This window comes from Procambarus clarkii, unplaced genomic scaffold (assembly GCF_040958095.1).
Source record: "Procambarus clarkii isolate CNS0578487 unplaced genomic scaffold, FALCON_Pclarkii_2.0 HiC_scaffold_539, whole genome shotgun sequence".
Classification (NCBI taxonomy): Eukaryota; Metazoa; Arthropoda; class Malacostraca; order Decapoda; family Cambaridae; genus Procambarus; species Procambarus clarkii.
The window spans coordinates 102,029-128,705 of record NW_027189572.1 but is presented as its reverse complement, the minus strand read 5'-3'; the positions used below and the strand labels follow the sequence as shown (position 1 = coordinate 128,705).

The 26,677-nt window shown below is 52.0% G+C and overlaps 1 protein-coding gene across 1 annotated transcript in view; it reads right to left on the bottom strand.

Annotated features, from left to right (window-relative positions):
- Positions 1-531: 531 nt before the first annotated feature.
- Positions 532-26,677, bottom strand: part of LOC138361637 (uncharacterized) — a gene marked incomplete at its 3' end in the record, with an annotated part of 47,215 nt that continues 21,069 nt past the window's right edge. The window contains exons 2-5 of the mRNA XM_069320861.1: positions 10,826-10,944; positions 8,402-8,635; positions 3,999-4,232; positions 532-740 (exon numbers count right to left, since the gene is read on the bottom strand). Coding sequence (XP_069176962.1) covers positions 532-740; positions 3,999-4,232; positions 8,402-8,635; positions 10,826-10,944 — 796 coding nt within the window. The remainder of the gene's footprint in view (positions 741-3,998; positions 4,233-8,401; positions 8,636-10,825; positions 10,945-26,677) is intronic.

Below are 26,677 nucleotides of genomic sequence, written 5' to 3'. Positions count from 1 at the left end.
TTGAGACGTGTCAATACTTACATCACTGGAGGAGGGTCAATACTTGCTTGAGACGTGACAACACTTACAGCACTGGAGGGGTCAATACTTGCTTGAGACGTGTCAACACTTACAGCACGGGAGGGAGGGGGTCAATACTTGCTTGAGACGTGACAACACTTATAGCACTGGAGGGGTCAATACTTGCTTGAGACGTGATAACACTTACAGCACTGGAGGGGTCAATACTTGCTTGAGACGTGTCAACACTTACAGCACTGGAGGGGTCAATACTTGCTTGAGACGTGATAACACTTACAGCACTGGAGGGGGGTCAATACTTGCTTGAGGCGTGTCAACACTTACAGCACTGGAGGGGTCAATACTTGCTTGAGACGTGTCAACACTTACAGCACTACAGGGGTCAATACTTGCTTGAGACGTGTCAACACTTACAGCACTGGAGGGGGGGGGGTCAATACTTGCTTGAGACGTGTCAAGACTTGCAACACTGGGGGGGTCAATACTTGCTTGAGACGTGTCAACACTTACAGCACTGGAGGGGTCAATACTTGCTTGAGACGTGACAATACCTACAGCACTGGAGTGGTCAATACTTGCTTGAGACCTGTCAACACTTACAGCACTGGAGGGAGGGTCAATACTTGCTTGAGACGTGTCAACACTTACAGCACTGGAGGAGGGGTTAATACGTGCTTGAGGCGTGTCAACACTTACAGCACTGGAGGGGTCAATACTTGCTTGAGACGTGTCAACACTTACAGCATTTAAAGGGTCAATACTTGCATGAGACGTGTCAACACTTACAGCACTGGAGGGGTCAATACTTGCTTGAGACGTGTCAACACTTACAGCACTGGAGGGGTCAATACTTGCTTGAGACGTGTCAACACTTACAGCACTGGAGGGGTCAATACTTGCTTGAGACGTGTCAACACTTACAGCACTGGAGGGGTCAATACTTGCTTGAGACGTGTCAACACTTACAGCACTGGAGGGGGTCAATACTTGCTTGAGACGTGTCAACACCTACAGCACTGGAGGGGTCAATACTTGCTTGAGACGTGTCAACATTTACAGCACTGGAGGGGTCAATACTTGCTTGAGACGTGTCAACACTTAGAGCACTGGAGGGGTCAATACTTGCTTGAGACGTGTCAACACTTACAGCACTGGAGGGATCAATACTTGCTTGAGACGTGTCAACACTTACAGCACTGGAGGGGTCAATACTTGCTTGAGACGTGTCAACACTTACAGCACTGGAGGGGTCAATACTTGCTTGAGACGTGTCAACACTTACAGCACTGGAGGGGTCAATACTTGCTTGAGACGTGTCAACACTTACAGCACTGGAGGGGGGGTCAATACTTGCTTGAGACGGGTCAACACTTACAGCACTGGAGGGGTCAATACTTGCTTGAGACGTGATAACACTTACAGCACTGGAGGGGTCAATACTTGCTTGAGACGTGTCAACACTTACAGCACTGGAGGGGTCAATACTTGCTTGAGACGTGATAACACTTACAGCACTGGATGGAGGGTCAATACTTGCTTGAGACGGGTCAACACTTACAGCACTGGAAGGGTCAGTACTTGCTTGAGACGTGTCAACACTTACAGCACTGGAGGGAGGGGGGTCAATACTTGCTTGAGACGTGTCAATACTTACATCACTGGAGGAGGGTCAATACTTGCTTGAGACGTGACAACACTTACAGCACTGGAGGGGTCAATACTTGCTTGAGACGTGATAACACTTACAGCACTGGAGGGGTCAATACTTGCTTGAGACGTGTCAACACTTACAGCACTGGAGGGGTCAATACTTGCTTGAGACGTGATAACACTTACAGCACTGGAGGGGGGGTCAATACTTGCTTGAGGTGTGTCAACACTTACAGCACTGGAGGGGTCAATACTTGCTTGAGACGTGTCAACACTTACATCACTGGAGGGGTCAATACTTGCTTGAGACGTGTCAACACTTACAGCACTGGAAGGGTCAATACTTGCTTGAGACGTGTCAACACTTACAGCACTGGAGGGGGGTCAATACTTGCTTGAGACGTGTCAACACTTACAGCACTGGAGGGGTCAATACTTGCTTGAGACGTGTCAACACTTACAGCACTGGAGGGGTCAATACTTGCTTGAGACGGGTCAACACTTACAGCACTGGAGGGGTCAATACTTGCTTGAGACGTGTCAACACTTACAGCACTGGAGGGGAGGGTCAATACTTGCTTGAGACGTGACAACACTTGCAGCACTGGAGTCGTGTCAATACTTGCTTGAGACGTGACTCACTTACAGCACTGGAGGGGGTCAATACTTGCTTGAGGCGTGTCAACACCTACAGCACTGGAGGGGTCAATACTTGCTTGAGACGTGACAACACTTACAGCACTGGAGGGGTCAATACTTGCTTGAGACGTGACAACACTTACAGCACTGGAGGGGTCAATACTTGCTGGAGACGTGTCAATACTTACAGCACTGGAGGGGTCAATACTTGCTTGAGACGTGTCAACACTTACAGCACTACAGGGGTCAATACTTGCTTGAGACGTGTCAACACTTACAGCACTGGAGGGGGGGTCAATACTTGCTTGAGACGTGTCAACACTTACAGCACTGGAGGGGGGGTCAATACTTGCTTGAGACGTGTCAAGACTTGCAGCTACTAGGGGGGTCAATACTTGCTTGAGACGTGTCAACACTTACAGCACTGGAGGGGTCAATACTTGCTTGAGACGTGACAATACCTACAGCAATGGAGTGGTCAATACTTGCTTGAGACGTGTCAACACTAACAGCACTGGAGGGGGGGTCAATACTTGCTTGAGACGTGTCAACACTTACAGCACTGGAGGGGACAATACTTGCTTGAGACGTGTCAACACTTACAGCACTGGAGGGGTCAATACTTGCTTGAGACGTGTCAACACTTACAGCACTGGAGGGATCAGTACTTGCATGAGACGTGTCAACACTTACAGCACTGGAGGGGTCAATACTTGCTTGAGACGTGTCAACACTTACAGCACTGGAGGGGTCAATACATGCTTGAGAAGTGTCAACACTTACAGCACTGGAGAGGGGGGTCAATACTTGCTTGAGACGTGTCAACACTTACAGCACTGGAGGGGTCAATACTTGCTTGAGACGTGTCAACACTTACAGCACTGGAGGGGGGGTCAATACTTGCTTGAGACGGGTCAACACTTACAGCACTGGAGGGGTCAATACTTGCTTGAGACGTGATAACACTTACAGCACTGGAGGGGTCAATACTTGCTTGAGACGTGTCAACACTTACAGCACTGGAGGGGTCAATACTTGCTTGAGACGTGATAACAATTACAGCACTGGATGGAGGGTCAATACTTGCTTGAGACGGGTCAACACTTACAGCACTGGAGGGGTCAGTACTTGCTTGAGACGTGTCAACACTTACAGCACTGGAGGGAGGGGGTCAATACTTGCTTGAGACGTGTCAATACTTACATCACTGGAGGAGGGTCAATACTTGCTTGAGACGTGACAACACTTACAGCACTGGAGGGGTCAATACTTGCTTGAGACGTGTCAACACTTACAGCACGGGAGGGAGGGGGTCAATACTTGCTTGAGACGTGACAACACTTATAGCACTGGAGGGGTCAATACTTGCTTGAGACGTGATAACACTTACAGCACTGGAGGGGTCAATACTTGCTTGAGACGTGTCAACACTTACAGCACTGGAGGGGTCAATACTTGCTTGAGACGTGATAACACTTACAGCACTGGAGGGGGGTCAATACTTGCTTGAGGCGTGTCAACACTTACAGCACTGGAGGGGTCAATACTTGCTTGAGACGTGTCAACACTTACAGCACTACAGGGGTCAATACTTGCTTGAGACGTGTCAACACTTACAGCACTGGAGGGGGGGGGGTCAATACTTGCTTGAGACGTGTCAAGACTTGCAACACTGGGGGGGTCAATACTTGCTTGAGACGTGTCAACACTTACAGCACTGGAGGGGTCAATACTTGCTTGAGACGTGACAATACCTACAGCACTGGAGTGGTCAATACTTGCTTGAGACCTGTCAACACTTACAGCACTGGAGGGAGGGTCAATACTTGCTTGAGACGTGTCAACACTTACAGCACTGGAGGAGGGGTTAATACGTGCTTGAGGCGTGTCAACACTTACAGCACTGGAGGGGTCAATACTTGCTTGAGACGTGTCAACACTTACAGCATTTAAAGGGTCAATACTTGCATGAGACGTGTCAACACTTACAGCACTGGAGGGGTCAATACTTGCTTGAGACGTGTCAACACTTACAGCACTGGAGGGGTCAATACTTGCTTGAGACGTGTCAACACTTACAGCACTGGAGGGGTCAATACTTGCTTGAGACGTGTCAACACTTACAGCACTGGAGGGGTCAATACTTGCTTGAGACGTGTCAACACTTACAGCACTGGAGGGGGTCAATACTTGCTTGAGACGTGTCAACACCTACAGCACTGGAGGGGTCAATACTTGCTTGAGACGTGTCAACATTTACAGCACTGGAGGGGTCAATACTTGCTTGAGACGTGTCAACACTTAGAGCACTGGAGGGGTCAATACTTGCTTGAGACGTGTCAACACTTACAGCACTGGAGGGATCAATACTTGCTTGAGACGTGTCAACACTTACAGCACTGGAGGGGTCAATACTTGCTTGAGACGTGTCAACACTTACAGCACTGGAGGGGTCAATACTTGCTTGAGACGTGTCAACACTTACAGCACTGGAGGGGTCAATACTTGCTTGAGACGTGTCAACACTTACAGCACTGGAGGGGGGGTCAATACTTGCTTGAGACGGGTCAACACTTACAGCACTGGAGGGGTCAATACTTGCTTGAGACGTGATAACACTTACAGCACTGGAGGGGTCAATACTTGCTTGAGACGTGTCAACACTTACAGCACTGGAGGGGTCAATACTTGCTTGAGACGTGATAACACTTACAGCACTGGATGGAGGGTCAATACTTGCTTGAGACGGGTCAACACTTACAGCACTGGAAGGGTCAGTACTTGCTTGAGACGTGTCAACACTTACAGCACTGGAGGGAGGGGGGTCAATACTTGCTTGAGACGTGTCAATACTTACATCACTGGAGGAGGGTCAATACTTGCTTGAGACGTGACAACACTTACAGCACTGGAGGGGTCAATACTTGCTTGAGACGTGATAACACTTACAGCACTGGAGGGGTCAATACTTGCTTGAGACGTGTCAACACTTACAGCACTGGAGGGGTCAATACTTGCTTGAGACGTGATAACACTTACAGCACTGGAGGGGGGGTCAATACTTGCTTGAGGTGTGTCAACACTTACAGCACTGGAGGGGTCAATACTTGCTTGAGACGTGTCAACACTTACATCACTGGAGGGGTCAATACTTGCTTGAGACGTGTCAACACTTACAGCACTGGAAGGGTCAATACTTGCTTGAGACGTGTCAACACTTACAGCACTGGAGGGGGGTCAATACTTGCTTGAGACGTGTCAACACTTACAGCACTGGAGGGGTCAATACTTGCTTGAGACGTGTCAACACTTACAGCACTGGAGGGGTCAATACTTGCTTGAGACGGGTCAACACTTACAGCACTGGAGGGGTCAATACTTGCTTGAGACGTGTCAACACTTACAGCACTGGAGGGGAGGGTCAATACTTGCTTGAGACGTGACAACACTTGCAGCACTGGAGTCGTGTCAATACTTGCTTGAGACGTGACTCACTTACAGCACTGGAGGGGGTCAATACTTGCTTGAGGCGTGTCAACACCTACAGCACTGGAGGGGTCAATACTTGCTTGAGACGTGACAACACTTACAGCACTGGAGGGGTCAATACTTGCTTGAGACGTGACAACACTTACAGCACTGGAGGGGTCAATACTTGCTGGAGACGTGTCAATACTTACAGCACTGGAGGGGTCAATACTTGCTTGAGACGTGTCAACACTTACAGCACTACAGGGGTCAATACTTGCTTGAGACGTGTCAACACTTACAGCACTGGAGGGGGGGTCAATACTTGCTTGAGACGTGTCAACACTTACAGCACTGGAGGGGGGGTCAATACTTGCTTGAGACGTGTCAAGACTTGCAGCACTAGGGGGGTCAATACTTGCTTGAGACGTGTCAACACTTACAGCACTGGAGGGGTCAATACTTGCTTGAGACGTGACAATACCTACAGCAATGGAGTGGTCAATACTTGCTTGAGACGTGTCAACACTAACAGCACTGGAGGGGGGGTCAATACTTGCTTGAGACGTGTCAACACTTACAGCACTGGAGGGGACAATACTTGCTTGAGACGTGTCAACACTTACAGCACTGGAGGGGTCAATACTTGCTTGAGACGTGTCAACACTTACAGCACTGGAGGGATCAGTACTTGCATGAGACGTGTCAACACTTACAGCACTGGAGGGGTCAATACTTGCTTGAGACGTGTCAACACTTACAGCACTGGAGGGGTCAATACATGCTTGAGAAGTGTCAACACTTACAGCACTGGAGAGGGGGGTCAATACTTGCTTGAGACGTGTCAACACTTACAGCACTGGAGGGGTCAATACTTGCTTGAGACGTGATAACACTTACAGCACTGGATGGAGGGTCAATACTTGCTTGAGACGGGTCAACACTTACAGCACTGGAAGGGTCAGTACTTGCTTGAGACGGGTCAACACTTACAGCACTGGAGGGGTCAATACTTGCTTGAGACGTGATAACACTTACAGCACTGGAGGGGTCAATACTTGCTTGAGACGTGTCAACACTTACAGCACTGGAGGGGTCAATACTTGCTTGAGACGTGATAACACTTACAGCACTGGATGGAGGGTCAATACTTGCTTGAGACGGGTCAACACTTACAGCACTGGAAGGGTCAGTACTTGCTTGAGACGTGTCAACACTTACAGCACTGGAGGGAGGGGGGTCAATACTTGCTTGAGACGTGTCAATACTTACATCACTGGAGGAGGGTCAATACTTGCTTGAGACGTGACAACACTTACAGCACTGGAGGGGTCAATACTTGCTTGAGACGTGTTAACACTTACAGCACTGGAGGGGTCAATACTTGCTTGAGACGTGTCAACACTTACAGCACTGGAGGGGTCAATACTTGCTTGAGACGTGATAACACTTACAGCACTGGAGGGGGGGTCAATACTTGCTTGAGGCGTGTCAACACTTACAGCACTGGAGGGGTCAATACTTGCTTGAGACGTGTCAACACTTACATCACTGGAGGGGTCAATACTTGCTTGAGACGTGTCAACACTTACAGCACTGGAAGGGTCAATACTTGCTTGAGACGTGTCAACACTTTCAGCACTGGAGGGGGGTCAATACTTGCTTGAGACGTGTCAACACTAACAGCACTGGAGGGGTCAATACTTGCTTGAGACGTGTCAACACTTACAGCACTGGAGGGGTCAATACTTGCTTGAGACGGGTCAACACTTACAGCACTGGAGGGGTCAATACTTGCTTGAGACGTGTCAACACTTACAGCACTGGAGGGGAGGGTCAATACTTGCTTGAGACGTGACAACACTTGCAGCACTGGAGTCGTGTCAATACTTGCTTGAGACGTGACTCACTTACAGCACTGGAGGGGGTCAATACTTGCTTGAGGCGTGTCAACACCTACAGCACTGGAGGGGTCAATACTTGCTTGAGACGTGACAACACTTACAGCACTGGAGGGGTCAATACTTGCTTGAGACGTGACAACACTTACAGCACTGGAGGGGTCAATACTTGCTTGAGACGTGTCAATACTTACAGCACTGGAGGGGTCAATACTTGCTTGAGACGTGACAACACTTACAGCACTGGAGGGGTCAATACTTGCTTGAGACGTGTCAACACTTACAGCACTACAGGGGTCAATACTTGCTTGAGACGTGTCAACACTTACAGCACGGGAGGGAGGGGGTCAATACTTGCTTGAGACGTGACAACACTTATAGCACTGGAGGGGTCAATACTTGCTTGAGACGTGATAACACTTACAGCACTGGAGGGGTCAATACTTGCTTGAGACGTGTCAACACTTACAGCACTGGAGGGGTCAATACTTGCTTGAGACGTGATAACACTTACAGCACTGGAGGGGGGTCAATACTTGCTTGAGGCGTGTCAACACTTACAGCACTGGAGGGATCAATACTTGCTTGAGACGTGTCAACACTTACAGCACTACAGGGGTCAATACTTGCTTGAGACGTGTCAACACTTACAGCACTGGAGGGGGGGGGGTCAATACTTGCTTGAGACGTGTCAAGACTTGCAACACTGGGGGGGTCAATACTTGCTTGAGACGTGTCAACACTTACAGCACTGGAGGGGTCAATACTTGCTTGAGACGTGACAATACCTACAGCACTGGAGTGGTCAATACTTGCTTGAGACCTGTCAACACTTACAGCACTGGAGGGAGGGTCAATACTTGCTTGAGACGTGTCAACACTTACAGCACTGGAGGAGGGGTTAATACGTGCTTGAGGCGTGTCAACACTTACAGCACTGGAGGGGTCAATACTTGCTTGAGACGTGTCAACACTTACAGCATTTAAAGGGTCAATACTTGCATGAGACGTGTCAACACTTACAGCACTGGAGGGGTCAATACTTGCTTGAGACGTGTCAACACTTACAGCACTGGAGGGGTCAATACTTGCTTGAGACGTGTCAACACTTACAGCACTGGAGGGGTCAATACTTGCTTGAGACGTGTCAACACTTACAGCACTGGAGGGGTCAATACTTGCTTGAGACGTGTCAACACTTACAGCACTGGAGGGGGTCAATACTTGCTTGAGACGTGTCAACACCTACAGCACTGGAGGGGTCAATACTTGCTTGAGACGTGTCAACATTTACAGCACTGGAGGGGTCAATACTTGCTTGAGACGTGTCAACACTTAGAGCACTGGAGGGGTCAATACTTGCTTGAGACGTGTCAACACTTACAGCACTGGAGGGATCAATACTTGCTTGAGACGTGTCAACACTTACAGCACTGGAGGGGTCAATACTTGCTTGAGACGTGTCAACACTTACAGCACTGGAGGGGTCAATACTTGCTTGAGACGTGTCAACACTTACAGCACTGGAGGGGTCAATACTTGCTTGAGACGTGTCAACACTTACAGCACTGGAGGGGGGGTCAATACTTGCTTGAGACGGGTCAACACTTACAGCACTGGAGGGGTCAATACTTGCTTGAGACGTGATAACACTTACAGCACTGGAGGGGTCAATACTTGCTTGAGACGTGTCAACACTTACAGCACTGGAGGGGTCAATACTTGCTTGAGACGTGATAACACTTACAGCACTGGATGGAGGGTCAATACTTGCTTGAGACGGGTCAACACTTACAGCACTGGAAGGGTCAGTACTTGCTTGAGACGTGTCAACACTTACAGCACTGGAGGGAGGGGGGTCAATACTTGCTTGAGACGTGTCAATACTTACATCACTGGAGGAGGGTCAATACTTGCTTGAGACGTGACAACACTTACAGCACTGGAGGGGTCAATACTTGCTTGAGACGTGATAACACTTACAGCACTGGAGGGGTCAATACTTGCTTGAGACGTGTCAACACTTACAGCACTGGAGGGGTCAATACTTGCTTGAGACGTGATAACACTTACAGCACTGGAGGGGGGGTCAATACTTGCTTGAGGCGTGTCAACACTTACAGCACTGGAGGGGTCAATACTTGCTTGAGACGTGTCAACACTTACATCACTGGAGGGGTCAATACTTGCTTGAGACGTGTCAACACTTACAGCACTGGAAGGGTCAATACTTGCTTGAGACGTGTCAACACTTACAGCACTGGAGGGGGGTCAATACTTGCTTGAGACGTGTCAACACTTACAGCACTGGAGGGGTCAATACTTGCTTGAGACGTGTCAACACTTACAGCACTGGAGGGGTCAATACTTGCTTGAGACGGGTCAACACTTACAGCACTGGAGGGGTCAATACTTGCTTGAGACGTGTCAACACTTACAGCACTGGAGGGGAGGGTCAATACTTGCTTGAGACGTGACAACACTTGCAGCACTGGAGTCGTGTCAATACTTGCTTGAGACGTGACTCACTTACAGCACTGGAGGGGGTCAATACTTGCTTGAGGCGTGTCAACACCTACAGCACTGGAGGGGTCAATACTTGCTTGAGACGTGACAACACTTACAGCACTGGAGGGGTCAATACTTGCTTGAGACGTGACAACACTTACAGCACTGGAGGGGTCAATACTTGCTGGAGACGTGTCAATACTTACAGCACTGGAGGGGTCAATACTTGCTTGAGACGTGACAACACTTACAGCACTGGAGGGGTCAATACTTGCTTGAGACGTGTCAACACTTACAGCACTACAGGGGTCAATACTTGCTTGAGACGTGTCATCACTTACAGCACTGGAGGGGGGGGTCAATACTTGCTTGAGACGTGTCAAGACTTGCAGCACTAGGGGGGTCAATACTTGCTTGAGACGTGTCAACACTTACAGCACTGGAGGGGTCAATACTTGCTTGAGACGTGACAATACCTACAGCAATGGAGTGGTCAATACTTGCTTGAGACGTGTCAACACTAACAGCACTGGAGGGGGGGTCAATACTTGCTTGAGACGTGTCAACACTTACAGCACTGGAGGGGACAATACTTGCTTGAGACGTGTCAACACTTACAGCACTGGAGGGGTCAATACTTGCTTGAGACGTGTCAACACTTACAGCACTGGAGGGATCAGTACTTGCATGAGACGTGTCAACACTTACAGCACTGGAGGGGTCAATACTTGCTTGAGACGTGTCAACACTTACAGCACTGGAGGGGTCAATACATGCTTGAGAAGTGTCAACACTTACAGCACTGGAGAGGGGGGTCAATACTTGCTTGAGACGTGTCAACACTTACAGCACTGGAGGGGTCAATACTTGCTTGAGACGTGATAACACTTACAGCACTGGATGGAGGGTCAATACTTGCTTGAGACGGGTCAACACTTACAGCACTGGAAGGGTCAGTACTTGCTTGAGACGGGTCAACACTTACAGCACTGGAGGGGTCAATACTTGCTTGAGACGTGATAACACTTACAGCACTGGAGGGGTCAATACTTGCTTGAGACGTGTCAACACTTACAGCACTGGAGGGGTCAATACTTGCTTGAGACGTGATAACACTTACAGCACTGGATGGAGGGTCAATACTTGCTTGAGACGGGTCAACACTTACAGCACTGGAAGGGTCAGTACTTGCTTGAGACGTGTCAACACTTACAGCACTGGAGGGAGGGGGGTCAATACTTGCTTGAGACGTGTCAATACTTACATCACTGGAGGAGGGTCAATACTTGCTTGAGACGTGACAACACTTACAGCACTGGAGGGGTCAATACTTGCTTGAGACGTGTTAACACTTACAGCACTGGAGGGGTCAATACTTGCTTGAGACGTGTCAACACTTACAGCACTGGAGGGGTCAATACTTGCTTGAGACGTGATAACACTTACAGCACTGGAGGGGGGGTCAATACTTGCTTGAGGCGTGTCAACACTTACAGCACTGGAGGGGTCAATACTTGCTTGAGACGTGTCAACACTTACATCACTGGAGGGGTCAATACTTGCTTGAGACGTGTCAACACTTACAGCACTGGAAGGGTCAATACTTGCTTGAGACGTGTCAACACTTTCAGCACTGGAGGGGGGTCAATACTTGCTTGAGACGTGTCAACACTAACAGCACTGGAGGGGTCAATACTTGCTTGAGACGTGTCAACACTTACAGCACTGGAGGGGTCAATACTTGCTTGAGACGGGTCAACACTTACAGCACTGGAGGGGTCAATACTTGCTTGAGACGTGTCAACACTTACAGCACTGGAGGGGAGGGTCAATACTTGCTTGAGACGTGACAACACTTGCAGCACTGGAGTCGTGTCAATACTTGCTTGAGACGTGACTCACTTACAGCACTGGAGGGGGTCAATACTTGCTTGAGGCGTGTCAACACCTACAGCACTGGAGGGGTCAATACTTGCTTGAGACGTGACAACACTTACAGCACTGGAGGGGTCAATACTTGCTTGAGACGTGACAACACTTACAGCACTGGAGGGGTCAATACTTGCTTGAGACGTGTCAATACTTACAGCACTGGAGGGGTCAATACTTGCTTGAGACGTGACAACACTTACAGCACTGGAGGGGTCAATACTTGCTTGAGACGTGTCAACACTTACAGCACTACAGGGGTCAATACTTGCTTGAGACGTGTCAACACTTACAGCACTGGAGGGGGGGGTCAATACTTGCTTGAGACGTGTCAAGACTTGCAGCACTAGGGGGGTCAATACTTGCTTGAGACGTGTCAACACTTACAGCACTGGAGGGGTCAATACTTGCTTGAGACGTGACAATACCTACAGCAATGGAGTGGTCAATACTTGCTTGAGACGTGTAAACACTAACAGCACTGGAGGGGGGGTCAATACTTGCTTGAGACGTGTCAACACTTACAGCACTGGAGGGGACAATACTTGCTTGAGACGTGTCAACACTTACAGCACTGGAGGGGTCAATACTTGCTTGAGACGTGTCAACACTTACAGCACTGGAGGGATCAGTACTTGCATGAGACGTGTCAACACTTACAGCACTGGAGGGGTCAATACTTGCTTGAGACGTGTCAACACTTACAGCACTGGAGGGGTCAATACATGCTTGAGAAGTGTCAACACTTACAGCACTGGAGAGGGGGGTCAATACTTGCTTGAGACGTGTCAACACTTACAGCACTGGAAGGGGGGGTCAATACTTGCATGAGACGTGTCAACACTTACAGCACTCGAGGGGGGTCAATACTTGCTTGAGACGTGTCAACACTTACAGCACTGGAGGGTGGGTCAATACTTGCTTGAGACGTGTCAACACTTACAGCATTGGGGGAGGGTCAATACTTGCTTGAGACGTGTCAACACTTACAGCACTGGAGGGGTCAATACTTGCTTGTGACGTGTCAACACCTACAGCACTGGAGGGGTCAATACTTTGCTTGAGACGTGTCAACACTTACAGCACTGGAGGGGTCAATACTTGCTTGTGACGTGTCAACACTTACAGCACTGGAGGGGTAAATACTTTGCTTGAGACGTGTCAACACTTACAGCACTGGAGGGGGGTCAATACTTGCTTGAGACGTGTCAACACTTACAGCACTGGAGGGGGGTCAATACTTGCTTGAGGCATGTCACCACTTACAGCACTGGAGGGGTCAATACTTGCTTGAGACGTGTCAACACTTACAGCACTGGAAGGGTCAATACTTGCTTGAGACGTGTCAACACTTACAGCACTGGAGGGGTCAATACTTGCTTGAGACGTGTCAACACTTACAGCACTGGAGGGGTCAATACTTGCTTGAGACGTGTCAACACTTACAGCACTGGAGGGGTCAATACTTGCTTGAGACGTGTCAACACTTACAGCATTGGAGGGGTCAATACTTGCTTGAGACGTGTCAACACTTACAGCACTGGAGGGGGGTCAATACTTGCTTGAGACGTGTCAACACTTACAGCACTGGAGGGGTCAATACTTGCTTGAGACGTGTCAACACTTACAGCACTGGAGGGGTCAATACTTGCTTGAGACGTGTCAACACTTACAGCACTGGCGAGGAGGGTCAATACTTGCTTGAGACGTGACAACACTTACAGCACCAGAGGGGTGTCAATACTTGCTTGAGACGTGACTCACTTACATCACTGGAGGGGTCAATACTTGCTTGTGGCGTGTCAACACCTACAGCACTGGAGGGGTCAATACTTGCTTGAGACGTGACAACACTTACAGCACTGGAGGGGTCAATACTTGCTTGAGACGTGACAACACTTACAGCACTGGAGGGGTCAATACTTGCTTGAGACGTGTCAACACTTACAGCACTGGAGGGGCCAATACTTGCTTCAGACGTGACAACACTTACAGGACTGAAGGGGTCAATACTTGCTTGAGACGTGTCAACACTTACAGCACCTGAGGGGGGTCAATACTTGCTTGAGAAGTGTCAACACTTACAGCACTGGAGAGGGGGGGTCAATACTTGCTTGAGACGTGTCAACACTTACAGCACTGGAGGGGGGATTAATACTTGCTTGAGACGTGTCAACACTTACAGCACTGGGGGGGGTCAATACTTGCTTGAGACGTGTCAACACTTACAGCACTGGAGGGGTCAATACTTGCTTGTGACGTGTCAACACCTACAGCACTGGAGGGGTAAATACTTGCTTGAGACGTGTCAACACTTACAGCACTGGAGGGGGGTCAATACTTGCTTGAGACGTGTCAACACTTACAGCACTGGAGGGGGGGTCAATACTTGCTTGAGGCGTGTCACCACTTACCGCACTGGAGGGGTCAATACTTGCTTGAGACGTGTCAACACTTACAGCACTGGAAGGGTCAATACTTGCTTGAGACGTGTCAACACTTACAGCACTGGAGGGTTCAATACTTGCTTGAGACGTGTCAACACTTACAGCACTGGAGGAGGGGTCAATACTTGCTTGAGGCGTGTCAACACTTACAGCACTGGAGGGGTCAATACTTGCTTGAGACGTGTCAACACTTACAGCATTTAAAGGGTCAATACTTGCATGAGACGTGTCAACATTTACAGCACTGGAGGGGTCAATACTTGCATGAGACGTGTCAACACTTACAGCACTGGAGAGGTCAATACTTGCTTGAGACGTGTCAACACTTACAGCACTGGAGGGGTCAATACTTGCTTGAGACGTGTCAACACTTACAGCACTGGAGGGGTCAATACTTGCTTGAGACGTGTCAACACTTACATCACTGGAGGGGTCAATACTTGCTTGAGACGTGTCAACACTTACAGCACTGGAGGGGGTCAATACTTGCTTGAGACGTGTCAACACTTACAGCACTGGAGGGGTCAATACTTGCTTGAGACGTGTCAACATTTACAGCACTGGAGGGGTCAATACTTGCTTGAGACGTGTCAACAATTACAGCACTGGAGGGGTCAATACTTGCTTGAGACGTGTCAACACTTACAGCACTGGAGGGATCAATACTTGCTTGAGACGTGTCAACACTTACAGCACTGGAGGGGTCAATACTTGCTTGAGACGTGTCAACACTTACAGCACTGGAGGGGTCAATACTTGCTTGAGACGTGTCAACACTTACAGCACTGGAGGGGTCAATACTTGCTTGAGACGTGTCAACACTTACAGCACTGGAGGGGGGGTCAATACTTGCTTGAGACGTGTCAACACTTACAGCACTGGAGGGGTCAATACTTGCTTGAGACGTGATAACACTTACAGCACTGGAGGGGTCAATACTTGCTTGAGACGTGTCAACACTTACAGCACTGGAGGGGTCAGTACTTGCTTGAGATGTGTCAACACTTACAGCACTGGAGGGGGGGTCAATACTTGCTTGAGACGTGTCAACACTTACAGCACTGGAGGGGTCAATACTTGCTTGAGACGTGTCAACACTTACAGCACTGGAGGGGTCAATACTTGCTTGAGACGTGTCAACACTTACAGCACTGGAGGGGGGGTCAATACTTGCTTGAGACGTGTCAACACTTACAGCACTGGAGGGGTCAATACTTGCTTGAGACGTGATAACACTTACAGCACTGGAGGGGTCAATACTTGCTTGAGACGTGTCAACACTTACAGCACTGGAGGGGTCAGTACTTGCTTGAGACGTGTCAACACTTACAGCACTGGAGGGAGGGGGGTCAATACTTGCTTGAGACGTGTCAATACTTACATCACTGGAGGAGGGTCAAAACTTGCTTGAGACGTGACAACACTTACAGCACTGGAGGGGTCAATACTTGCTTGAGACGTGTCAACACTTACAGCACTGGAGGGAGGGGGTCAATACTTGCTTGAGACGTGTCAACACTTACAGCACTGGAGGGGTCAATACTTGCTTGAGACGTGATAACACTTACAGCACTGGAGGGGGGTCAATACTTGCTTGAGGCGTGTCAACACTTACAGCACTGGAGGGGTCAATACTTGCTTGAGACGTGTCAACACTTACATCACTGGAGGGGTCAATACTTGCTTGAGACGTGTCAACACTTACAGCACTGGAAGGGTCAATACTTGCTTGAGACGTGTCAACACTTACAGCACTGGAGGGGGGTCAATACTTGCTTGAGACGTGTCAACACTTACAGCACTGGAGGGAGGGGGTCAATACTTGCTTGAGACGTGACAACACTTACAGCACTGGAGGGGTCAATACTTGCTTGAGACGTGATAACACTTACAGCACTGGAGGGGTCAATACTTGCTTGAGACGTGATAACACTTACAGCACTGGAGGGGTCAATACTTGCTTGAGACGTGTCAACACTTACAGCACTGGAGGGGTCAATACTTGCTTGAGACGTGATAACACTTACAGCACTGGAGGGGGGTCAATACTTGCTTGAGGCGTGTCAACACTTACAGCACTGGAGGGGTCAATACTTGCTTGAGACGTGTCAACACTTACATCACTGGAGGGGTCAATACTTGCTTGAGACGTGTCAACACTTACAGCACTGGAAGGGTCAATACTTGCTTGAGACGTGTCAACACTTACAGCACTGGAGGGGGGTCAATACTTGCTTGAGACGTGTCAACACTTACAGCACTGGAGGGAGGGGGTCAATACTTGCTTGAGACGTGACAACACTTACAGCACTTTTTTTTTTTTTTTTTTTTTTTTTATTATTTTCTACCACAGACGTGGCCACACATTTACAATGCTAACCAGCATATATACATTTTCTTCTGTCCTCCATGGACAGGGTTAGAGAAGTGTTAAACATACAGTTCAAGGGTTTATTGAACACTCAACCACAGAAGGTGATTCGGTGCTTTTTAAAATGCTAAGCTAACCTACATACGTAAATACAAAGATACACAGATTTACGTACGCCCTACATTAAGTATTAGATGTGTCTTTTACATAGTGTCATTAATGTACATTCACAAAGGTGAAATGTAATTCTGATCAGCTTCCATATTTGCTTTATACCCATACATATACATACACACACACACACATACACATACATATATACACACATACATGCATTCACATACATTTGTCTCATTTACCCTGACAGGGTGAGGTAGCTGATAAAGAAACTAGTGTGCAATTAAGCACTTAATCACTGAAGGTGATGAAGGTGCTTTTACAAGCTACTTACAGCACTGGAGGGGTCAATACTTGCTTGAGACGTGATAACACTTACAGCACTGGAGGGGTCAATACTTGCTTGAGACGTGTCAACACTTACAGCACTGGAGGGGTCAATACTTGCTTGAGACGTGATAACACTTACAGCACTGGAGGGGGGTCAATACTTGCTTGAGGCGTGTCAACACTTACATCACTGGAGGGGTCAATACTTGCTTGAGACGTGTCAACACTTACATCACTGGAGGGGTCAATACTTGCTTGAGACGTGTCAACACTTACAGCAATGGAAGGGTCAATACTTGCTTGAGACGTGTCAACACTTACAGCACTGGAGTGGTGTCAATACTTGCTTGAGACGTGACTCACTTACAGCACTGGAGGGGGTCAATACTTGCTTGAGGCGTGTCAACACCGACAGCACTGGAGGGGTCAATACTTGCTTGAGACGTGACAACACTTACAGCACTGGAGGGGTCAATACTTGCTTGAGACGTGACAACACTTACAGCACTGGAGGGGTCAATACTTGCTTGAGACGTGTCAACACTTACAGCACTGGAGGGGTCAATACTTGCTTGAACCGTGACAACACTTACAGCACTGGAGGGGTCAATACTTGCTTGAGACGTGTCAACACTTACAGAACTACAGGGGTCAATACTTGCTTGAGACGTGTCAACACTTACAGCACTGGAGGGGGGGGGTCAATACTTGCTTGAGACGTGTCAAGACTTGCAGCACTGGGGGGGGTCAATACTTGCTTGAGACGTGTCAACACTTACAGCACTGGAGGGGCCAATACTTGCTTGAGACGTGACAATACCTACAGCACTGGAGTGGTCAATACTTGCTTGAGACCTGTCAACACTTACAGCACTGGAGGGAGGGTCAATACTTGCTTGAGACGTGTCAACACTTACAGCACTGGAGGAGGGGTCAATACTTGCTTGAGGCGTGTCAACACTTACAGCACTGGAGGGGTCAATACTTGCTTGAGACGTGTCAACACTTACAGCATATAAAGGGTCAATACTTGCATGAAACGTGTCAACATTTACAGCACTGGAGGGGTCAATACTTGCATGAGACGTGTCAACACTTACAGCACTGGAGGGGTCAATACTTGCTTGAGACGTGTCAACACTTACAGCACTGGAGGGGTCAATACTTGCTTGAGACGTGTCAACACTTACAGCACTGGAGGGGTCAATACTTGCTTGAGACGTGTCAACACTTACAGCACTGGAGGGGTCAATACTTGCTTGAGACGTGTCAACACTTACAGCACTGGAGGGGGTCAATACTTGCTTGAGACGTGTCAACACTTACAGCACTGGAGGGGTCAATACTTGCTTGAGACGTGTCAACATTTACAGCACTGGAGGGGTCAATACTTGCTTGAGACGGGTCAACACTTATAGCACTGGAGGGGTCAATACTTGCTTGAGACGTGTCAACACTTACAGCACTGGAGGGATCAATACTTGCTTGAGACGTGTCAACACTTACAGCACTGGAGGGGTCAATACTTGCTTGAGACGTGTCAACACTTACAGCACTGGAGGGGTCAATACTTGCTTGTGACGTGTCAACACTTACAGCACTGGAGGGGTCAATACTTGCTTGAGACGTGTCAACACTTACAGCACTGGAGGGGGGGGTCAATACTTGATTGAGACGTGTCAACACTTACAGCACTGGAGGGGTCAATACTTGCTTGAGACGTGATAACACTTACAGCACTGGAGGGGTCAATACTTGCTTGAGACGTGTCAACACTTACAGCACTGGAGGGGTCAATACTTGCTTGAGACGTGATAACACTTACAGCACTGGATGGAGGGTCAATACTTGCTTGAGACGGGTCAACACTTACAGCACTGGAGGGGTCAGTACTTGCTTGAGACGTGTCAACACTTACAGCACTGGAGGGAGGGGGGGGTCAATACTTGCTTGAGACGTGTCAATACTTACATCACTGGAGGAGGGTCAATACTTGCTTGAGACGTGACAACACTTACAGCACTGGAGAGGTCAATACTTGCTTGAGACGTGTCAACACTTACAGCACTGGAGGGAGGGGGTCAATACTTGCTTGAGACGTGACAACACTTACAGCACTGGAGGGGTCAATACTTGATTGAGACGTGATAACACTTACAGCACTGGCGGGGTCAATACTTGCTTGAGACGTGTCAACACTTACAGCACTGGAGGGGTCAATACTTGCTTGAGACGTGATAACACTTACAGCACTGGAAGGGGGTCAATACTTGCTTGAGGCGTGTCAACACTTACAGCACTGGAGGGGTCAATACTTGCTTGAGACGTGTCAACACTTACAGCACTGGAGGGAGGGGGTCAATACTTGCTTGAGACGTGACAACACTTACAGCACTGGAGGGGTCAATACTTGCTTGAGACGTGTCAACACTTACAGCACTGGAGGGGTCAATACTTGCTTGAGACGTGTCAACACTTACAGAACTGGAGGGGTCAATACTTGCTTGAGACGTGTCAACACTTACAGCACTGGAGGGATCAGTACTTGCATGAGACGTGTCAACACTTACAGCACTGGAGGGGTCAATACTTGCTTGAGACGTGTCAACACTTACAGCACTGGAGGGGTCAATACTTGCTTGAGACGTGTCAACACTTACAGCACTGGAGGGGTCAATACTTGCTTGAGACGTGTCAACACTTACAGCATCAGCAGCAGGTGGTGTGGGGTCAGCAGCAGGTGGTGTGGGGTCAGCAGCAGGTGGTGTGGGGTCAGCAGCAGGTGGTGGTGTGGGGTCAGCAGCAGGTGGTGTAGGGTCAGCAGCAGCTGGTTTAGAGTCAGCAGCAGCTGGAGTAGAGTCAGCAGCAGCTGGTGTGGGGTCAGCAGCAGCAGCTGGTGTGGGGTCAGCAGCAGCTGGTGTGGGGTCAGCAGCAGCTGATGTAGGGTCAGCAGCAGCTGGTGTGGGGTCAGCTGCAGGTGGTGTAGGGTCAGCAGCAGCTGGTGGTGTAGGGTCAGCAGCAGCAGCTGGTGTAGGGTCAGCAGCAGCAGCTGGTGTAGGGTCAGCAGCAGCAGCTGGTGTAGGGTCAGCAGCAGGAGCTGGTGTATGGTCAGCAGCAGCAGCTGGTGTAGGGTCAGCAGCAGCAGCTGGTGTAGGGTCAGCAGCAGCAGCTGGTGTAGGGTCAGCAGCAGCTGGTGTAGGGTCAGCAGCAGGTGGTGAAGGGTCAGCAGCAGGTGGTGTAGGGTCAGCAGCAGCTGGTGGTGTGGGGTCAGCAGCAGCTGGTGTAGGGTCAGCAGCAGCTGGTGTGGGGTCAGCAGCAGCTGGTGTGGGGTCAGCAGCAGCTGGTGTGGGGTCAGCAGCAGCAGGTGTAGGGTCAGCAGCAGGTGGTGTAGGGTCAGCAGCAGCTGGTGTGGGCTCAGCTGCAGGTGGTATAGGGTCTGCAGCAGCTGGTGGTGTAGGGTCAGCAGCAGCAGCTGGTGTAGGGTCAGCAGCAACAGCTGGTGTAGGGTCAGCAGAAGCAGCTGGTGTAGGGTCACCAGAAGCAGCTGGTGTAGGGTCAGCAGCAGCAGCTGGTGTAGGGTCAGCAGCAGCAGCTGGTGTAGGGTCAGCAGCAGCAGCTGGTGCAGGGTCAGCAGCAGCAGCTGGTGTAGGGTCAGCAGCAGCAGCTGGTGTAGGGTCAGCAGCAGCTGGTGTAGGGTCAGCAGCAGGTGGTGAAGGGTCAGCAGCAGCTGGTGTAGGGTCAGCAGCAGCTGGTGGTGTGGGGTCAGCAGCAGGTGGTGTATGGTCAGCAGCAGCTGGAGTAGAGTCAGCAGCAGCTGGAGTAGAGTCAGCAGCAGCTGGTGTGGGGTCAGCAGCAGCAGCTGGTGTGGGGTCAGCAGCAGCTGGTGTGGGGTCAGCAGCAGCTGATGTAGGGTCAGCAGCAGCTGGTGTGGGGTCAGCTGCAGGTGGTGTAGGGTCAGCAGCAGCTGGTGGTGTAGGGTCAGCAGCAGCAGCTGGTGTAGGGTCAGCAGCAGCAGCTAGTGTAGGGTCAGCAGCAGCAGCTGGTGTAGGGTCAGCAGCAGCAGCTGGTGTATGGTCAGCAGCAGCAGCTGGTGTAGGGTCAGCAGCAGTAGCTGGTGTAGGGTCAGCAGCAACCAGCTGATGTAGGGTCAGCAGATGGTGTAGAGTCAGCAGCAGCAGCTGGTGTAGGGTCAGCAGCAGCAGCTGGTGTAGGGTCAGCAGCAGCAGCTGGTGTAGGGTCAGCAACAGCAGCTGGTGTAGGGTCAGCAGCAGCAGTTGGTGTAGGGTCAGCAGCAGTAGCTGGTGTAGGGTCAGCAGCAGCAGCTGGTGTAGGGTCAGCAGCAGCAGCTGGTGTAGGGTCAGCAGCAGCAGCTGGTGTAGGTTCAGCAGCAGCAGGTGGTGTAGGGTCAGCAGCAGCAGGTGGTGTAGGGTCAGCAGCAGCAGGTGGTGTAGGGTCAGCAGCAGCAGGTGGTGTGGGGTCAGCAGCAGTAGGTGGTGTAGGGTCAGCAGCAGCAGGTGGTGTAGGGTCAGCAGCAGCAGGTGGTGTAGGGTCAGCAGCAGCAGCTGGTGTAGAGTCAGCAGCAGCAGCTGGTGTAGGGTCAGCAGCAGCAGCTGGTGTAGGGTCAGCAGCAGCAGCTGGTGTAGGGTCAGCAGCAGCAGGTGGTGTAGGGTCAGCAGCAGGTGGTGTAGGGTCAGCAGCAGCAGGTGGTGTAGGGTAAGCAGCAGCAGGTGGTGTAGGGTCAGCAGCAGCAGGTGGTGTAGGGTCAGCAGCAGCAGGTGGTGTAGGGTCAGTAGCAGCAGGTGGTGTAGGGTCATCAGCAGCAGGTGGTGTAGGGTCAGCAGCAGCAGGTGGTGTAGGGTCAGCAGCAGCAGGTGGTGTAGGGTCAGCAGCAGCAGGTGGTGTAGGGTCAGCAGCAGCAGGTGGTGTAGGGTCAGCAGCAGCAGGTGGTGTAGGGTCAGCAGCAGCAGCTGGTGTAGGGTCAGCAGCAGCAGCTGGTGTAGGGTCAGGAGCAGCAGCTGGTGTAGGGTCAGCAGCAGCAGCTGGTGTAGGGTCAGCAGCAGCAGCTGGTGTAGGGTCAGCAGCAGCAGCTGGTGTAGGGTCAGCAGCAGCGGTGGTGTAGGGTCAGCAGCAGCAGCTGGTGTAGGGTCAGCAGCAGCAGGTGGTGTAGGGTCAGCAGCAGCAGGTGGTGTAGGGTCAGCAGCAGCAGGTGGTGTAGGGTCAGCAGCAGCAGGTGGTGTAGGGTCAGCAGCAGCAGGTGGTGTAGGGTCAGCAGCAGCAAGTGGTGTAGGGTCAGCAGCAGCAGGTGGTGTAGGGTCAGCAGCAGCAGCTGGTGTAGGGTCAGCAGCAGCAGGTGGTGTAGTGTCAGCAGCAGCAGGTGGTGTAGGGTCAGCAGCAGCAGGTGGTGTAGGGTCAGCAGCAGCAGGTGGTGTAGGGACAGCAGCAGCAGGTGGTGTAGGGTAAGCAGCAGCAGGTGGTGTAGGGTCAGCAGCAGCTGGAGTAGAGTCAGCAGCAGATGGAGTAGATTCAGCAGCAGCTGTTGTAGGGTCAGCAGCAGCTGGGTTAGGGTCAGCAGCAGCAGCTGGTCGGGGGTCAGCAGCAGCAGCTGGTGTAGGGTCAGCAGCAGCTGGTGGTGTGGGGTCAGCAGCAGGTGGTGTAGGGTCAGCAGCAGCTGGTTTAGAGTCAGCAGCAGCTGGAGTAGAGTCAGCAGCAGCTGGTGTGGGGTCAGCAGCAGCAGCTGGTGTGGGGTCAGCAGCAGCTGGTGTGGGGTCACCAGCAGCTGATGTAGGGTCAGCAGCAGCTGGTGTGGGGTCAGCTGCAGGTGGTGTAGGGTCAGCAGCAGCTGGTGGTGTAGGGTCAGCAGCAGCAGCTGGTGTAGGGTCAGCAGCAGCAGCTGGTGTAGGGTCAGCAGCAGCAGCTGGTGTAGGGTCAGCAGCAGGAGCTGGTGTATGGTCAGCAGCAGCAGCTGGTGTAGGGTCAGCAGCAGCAGCTGGTGTAGGGTCAGCAGCAGCAGCTGGTGTAGGGTCAGCAGCAGCAGCTGGTGTAGGGTCAGCAGCAGCAGCTGGTGTAGGGTCAGCAGCAGCTGGTGTAGGGTCAGCAGCAGGTGGTGAAGGGTCAGCAGCAGGTGGTGTAGGGTCAGCAGCAGCTGGTGGTGTGGGGTCAGCAGCAGCTGGTGTAGGGTCAGCAGCAGCTGGTGTGGGGTCAGCAGCAGCTGGTGTGGGGTCAGCAGCAGCTGGTGTGGGGTCAGCAGCAGCTGGTGTAGGGTCAGCAGCAGGTGGTGTGAGGTCAGCAGCAGGTGGTGTGGGGTCAGCAGCAGCTGGTGTGGGGTCAGCAGCAGCTGGTGTAGGGTCAGCAGCAGCTGGTGTGGGCTCAGCTGCAGGTGGTATAGGGTCTGCAGCAGCTGGTGGTGTAGGGTCAGCAGCAGCAGCTGGTGTAGGGTCAGCAGCAGCAGCTGGTGTAGGGTCAGCAGAAGCAGCTGGTGTAGGGTCACCAGAAGCAGCTGGTGTAGGGTCAGCAGCAGCAGCTGGTGTAGGGTCAGCAGCAGCAGCTGGTGTAGGGTCAGCAGCAGCAGCTGGTGTAGGGTCAGCAGCAGCAGCTGGTGTAGGGTCAGCAGCAGCAGCTGGTGTAGGGTCAGCAGCAGCAGCTGGTGTAGGGTCAGCAGCAGCTGGTGTAGGGTCAGCAGCAGGTGGTGAAGGGTCAGCAGCAGCTGGTGTAGGGTCAGCAGCAGCTGGTGGTGTGGGGTCAGCAGCAGGTGGTGTATGGTCAGCAGCAGCTGGAGTAGAGTCAGCAGCAGCTGGAGTAGAGTCAGCAGCAGCTGGTGTGGGGTCAGCAGCAGCAGCTGGTGTGGGGTCAGCAGCAGCTGGTGTGGGGTCAGCAGCAGCTGATGTAGGGTCAGCAGCAGCTGGTGTGGGGTCAGCTGCAGGTGGTGTAGGGTCAGCAGCAGCTGGTGGTGTAGGGTCAGCAGCAGCAGCTGGTGTAGGGTCAGCAGCAGCAGCTAGTGTAGGGTCAGCAGCAGCAGCTGGTGTAGGGTCAGCAGCAGCAGCTGGTGTATGGTCAGCAGCAGCAGCTGGTGTAGGGTCAGCAGCAGTAGCTGGTGTAGGGTCAGCAGCAGCAGCTGGTGTAGGGTCAGCAGATGGTGTAGAGTCAGCAGCAGCAGCTGGTGTAGGGTCAGCAGCAGCAGCTGGTGTAGGGTCAGCAGCAGCAGCTGGTGTAGGGTCAGCAACAGCAGCTGGTGTAGGGTCAGCAGCAGCAGTTGGTGTAGGGTCAGCAGCAGTAGCTGGTGTAGGGTCAGCAGCAGCAGCTGGTGTAGGGTCAGCAGCAGCAGCTGGTGTAGGGTCAGCAGCAGCAGCTGGTGTAGGTTCAGCAGCAGCAGGTGGTGTAGGGTCAGCAGCAGCAGGTGGTGTAGGGTCAGCAGCAGCAGGTGGTGTAGGGTCAGCAGCAGCAGGTGGTGTGGGGTCAGCAGCAGCAGGTGGTGTAGGGTCAGCAGCAGCAGGTGGTGTATGGTCAGCAGCAGCAGCTGGTGTAGGGTCAGCAGCAGTAGCTGGTGTAGGGTCAGCAGCAGCAGCTGGTGTAGGGTCAGCAGATGGTGTAGAGTCAGCAGCAGCAGCTGGTGTAGGGTCAGCAGCAGCAGCTGGTGTAGGGTCAGCAGCAGCAGCTGGTGTAGGGTCAGCAACAGCAGCTGGTGTAGGGTCAGCAGCAGCAGTTGGTGTAGGGTCAGCAGCAGTAGCTGGTGTAGGGTCAGCAGCAGCAGCTGGTGTAGGGTCAGCAGCAGCAGCTGGTGTAGGGTCAGCAGCAGCAGCTGGTGTAGGTTCAGCAGCAGCAGGTGGTGTAGGGTCAGCAGCAGCAGGTGGTGTAGGGTCAGCAGCAGCAGGTGGTGTAGGGTCAGCAGCAGCAGGTGGTGTGGGGTCAGCAGCAGCAGGTGGTGTAGGGTCAGCAGCAGCAGGTGGTGTAGGGTCAGCAGCAGCAGGTGGTGTAGGGTCAGCAGCAGCAGGTGGTGTAGGGACAGCAGCAGCAGGTGGTGTAGGGTAAGCAGCAGCAGGTGGTGTAGGGTCAGCAGCAGCTGGAGTAGAGTCAGCAGCAGCTGGAGTAGATTCAGCAGCAGCTGTTGTAGGGTCAGCAGCAGCTGGTGTAGGGTCAGCAGCAGCAGCTGGTCGGGGGTCAGCAGCAGCAGCTGGTGTAGGGTCAGCAGCAGCTGGTGGTGTGGGGTCAGCAGCAGGTGGTGTAGGGTCAGCAGCAGCTGGTTTAGAGTCAGCAGCAGCTGGAGTAGAGTCAGCAGCAGCTGGTGTGGGGTCAGCAGCAGCAGCTGGTGTGGGGTCAGCAGCATCTGGTGTGGGGTCAGCAGCAGCTGATGTAGGGTCAGCAGCAGCTGGTGTGGGGTCAGCTGCAGGTGGTGTAGGGTCAGCAGCAGCTGGTGGTGTAGGGTCAGCAGCAGCAGTTGATGTAGGGTCAGCAGCAGCAGCTGGTGTAGGGTCAGCAGCAGCAGCTGGTGTAGGGTCAGCAGCAGGAGCTGGTGTATGGTCAGCAGCAGCAGCTGGTGTAGGGTCAGCAGCAGCAGCTGGTGTAGGGTCAGCAGCAGCAGCTGGTGTAGGGTCAGCAGCAGCAGCTGGTGTAGGGTCAGCAGCAGGTGGTGAAGGGTCAGCAGCAGGTGGTGTAGGGTCAGCAGCAGCTGGTGGTGTGGGGTCAGCAGCAGCTGGTGTAGGGTCAGCAGCAGCTGGTGTGGGGTCAGCAGCAGCTGGTGTGGGGTCAGCAGCAGCTGGTGTGGGGTCAGCAGCAGCTGGTGTAGGGTCAGCAGCAGGTGGTGTGAGGTCAGCAGCAGGTGGTGTGGGGTCAGCAGCAGCTGGTGTGGGGTCAGCAGCAGCTGGTGTAGGGTCAGCAGCAGCTGGTGTGGGCTCAGCTGCAGGTGGTATAGGGTCTGCAGCAGCTGGTGGTGTAGGGTCAGCAGCAGCAGCTGGTGTAGGGTCAGCAGCAGCAGCTGGTGTAGGGTCAGCAGAAGCAGCTGGTGTAGGGTCACCAGAAGCAGCTGGTGTAGGGTCAGCAGCAGCAGCTGGTGTAGGGTCAGCAGCAGCAGCTGGTGTAGGGTCAGCAGCAGCAGCTGGTGTAGGGTCAGCAGCAGCAGCTGGTGTAGGGTCAGCAGCAGCAGCTGGTGTAGGGTCAGCAGCAGCTGGTGTAGGGTCAGCAGCAGGTGGTGAAGGGTCAGCAGCAGCTGGTGTAGGGTCAGCAGCAGCTGGTGGTGTGGGGTCAGCAGCAGGTGGTGTATGGTCAGCAGCAGCTGGAGTAGAGTCAGCAGCAGCTGGAGTAGA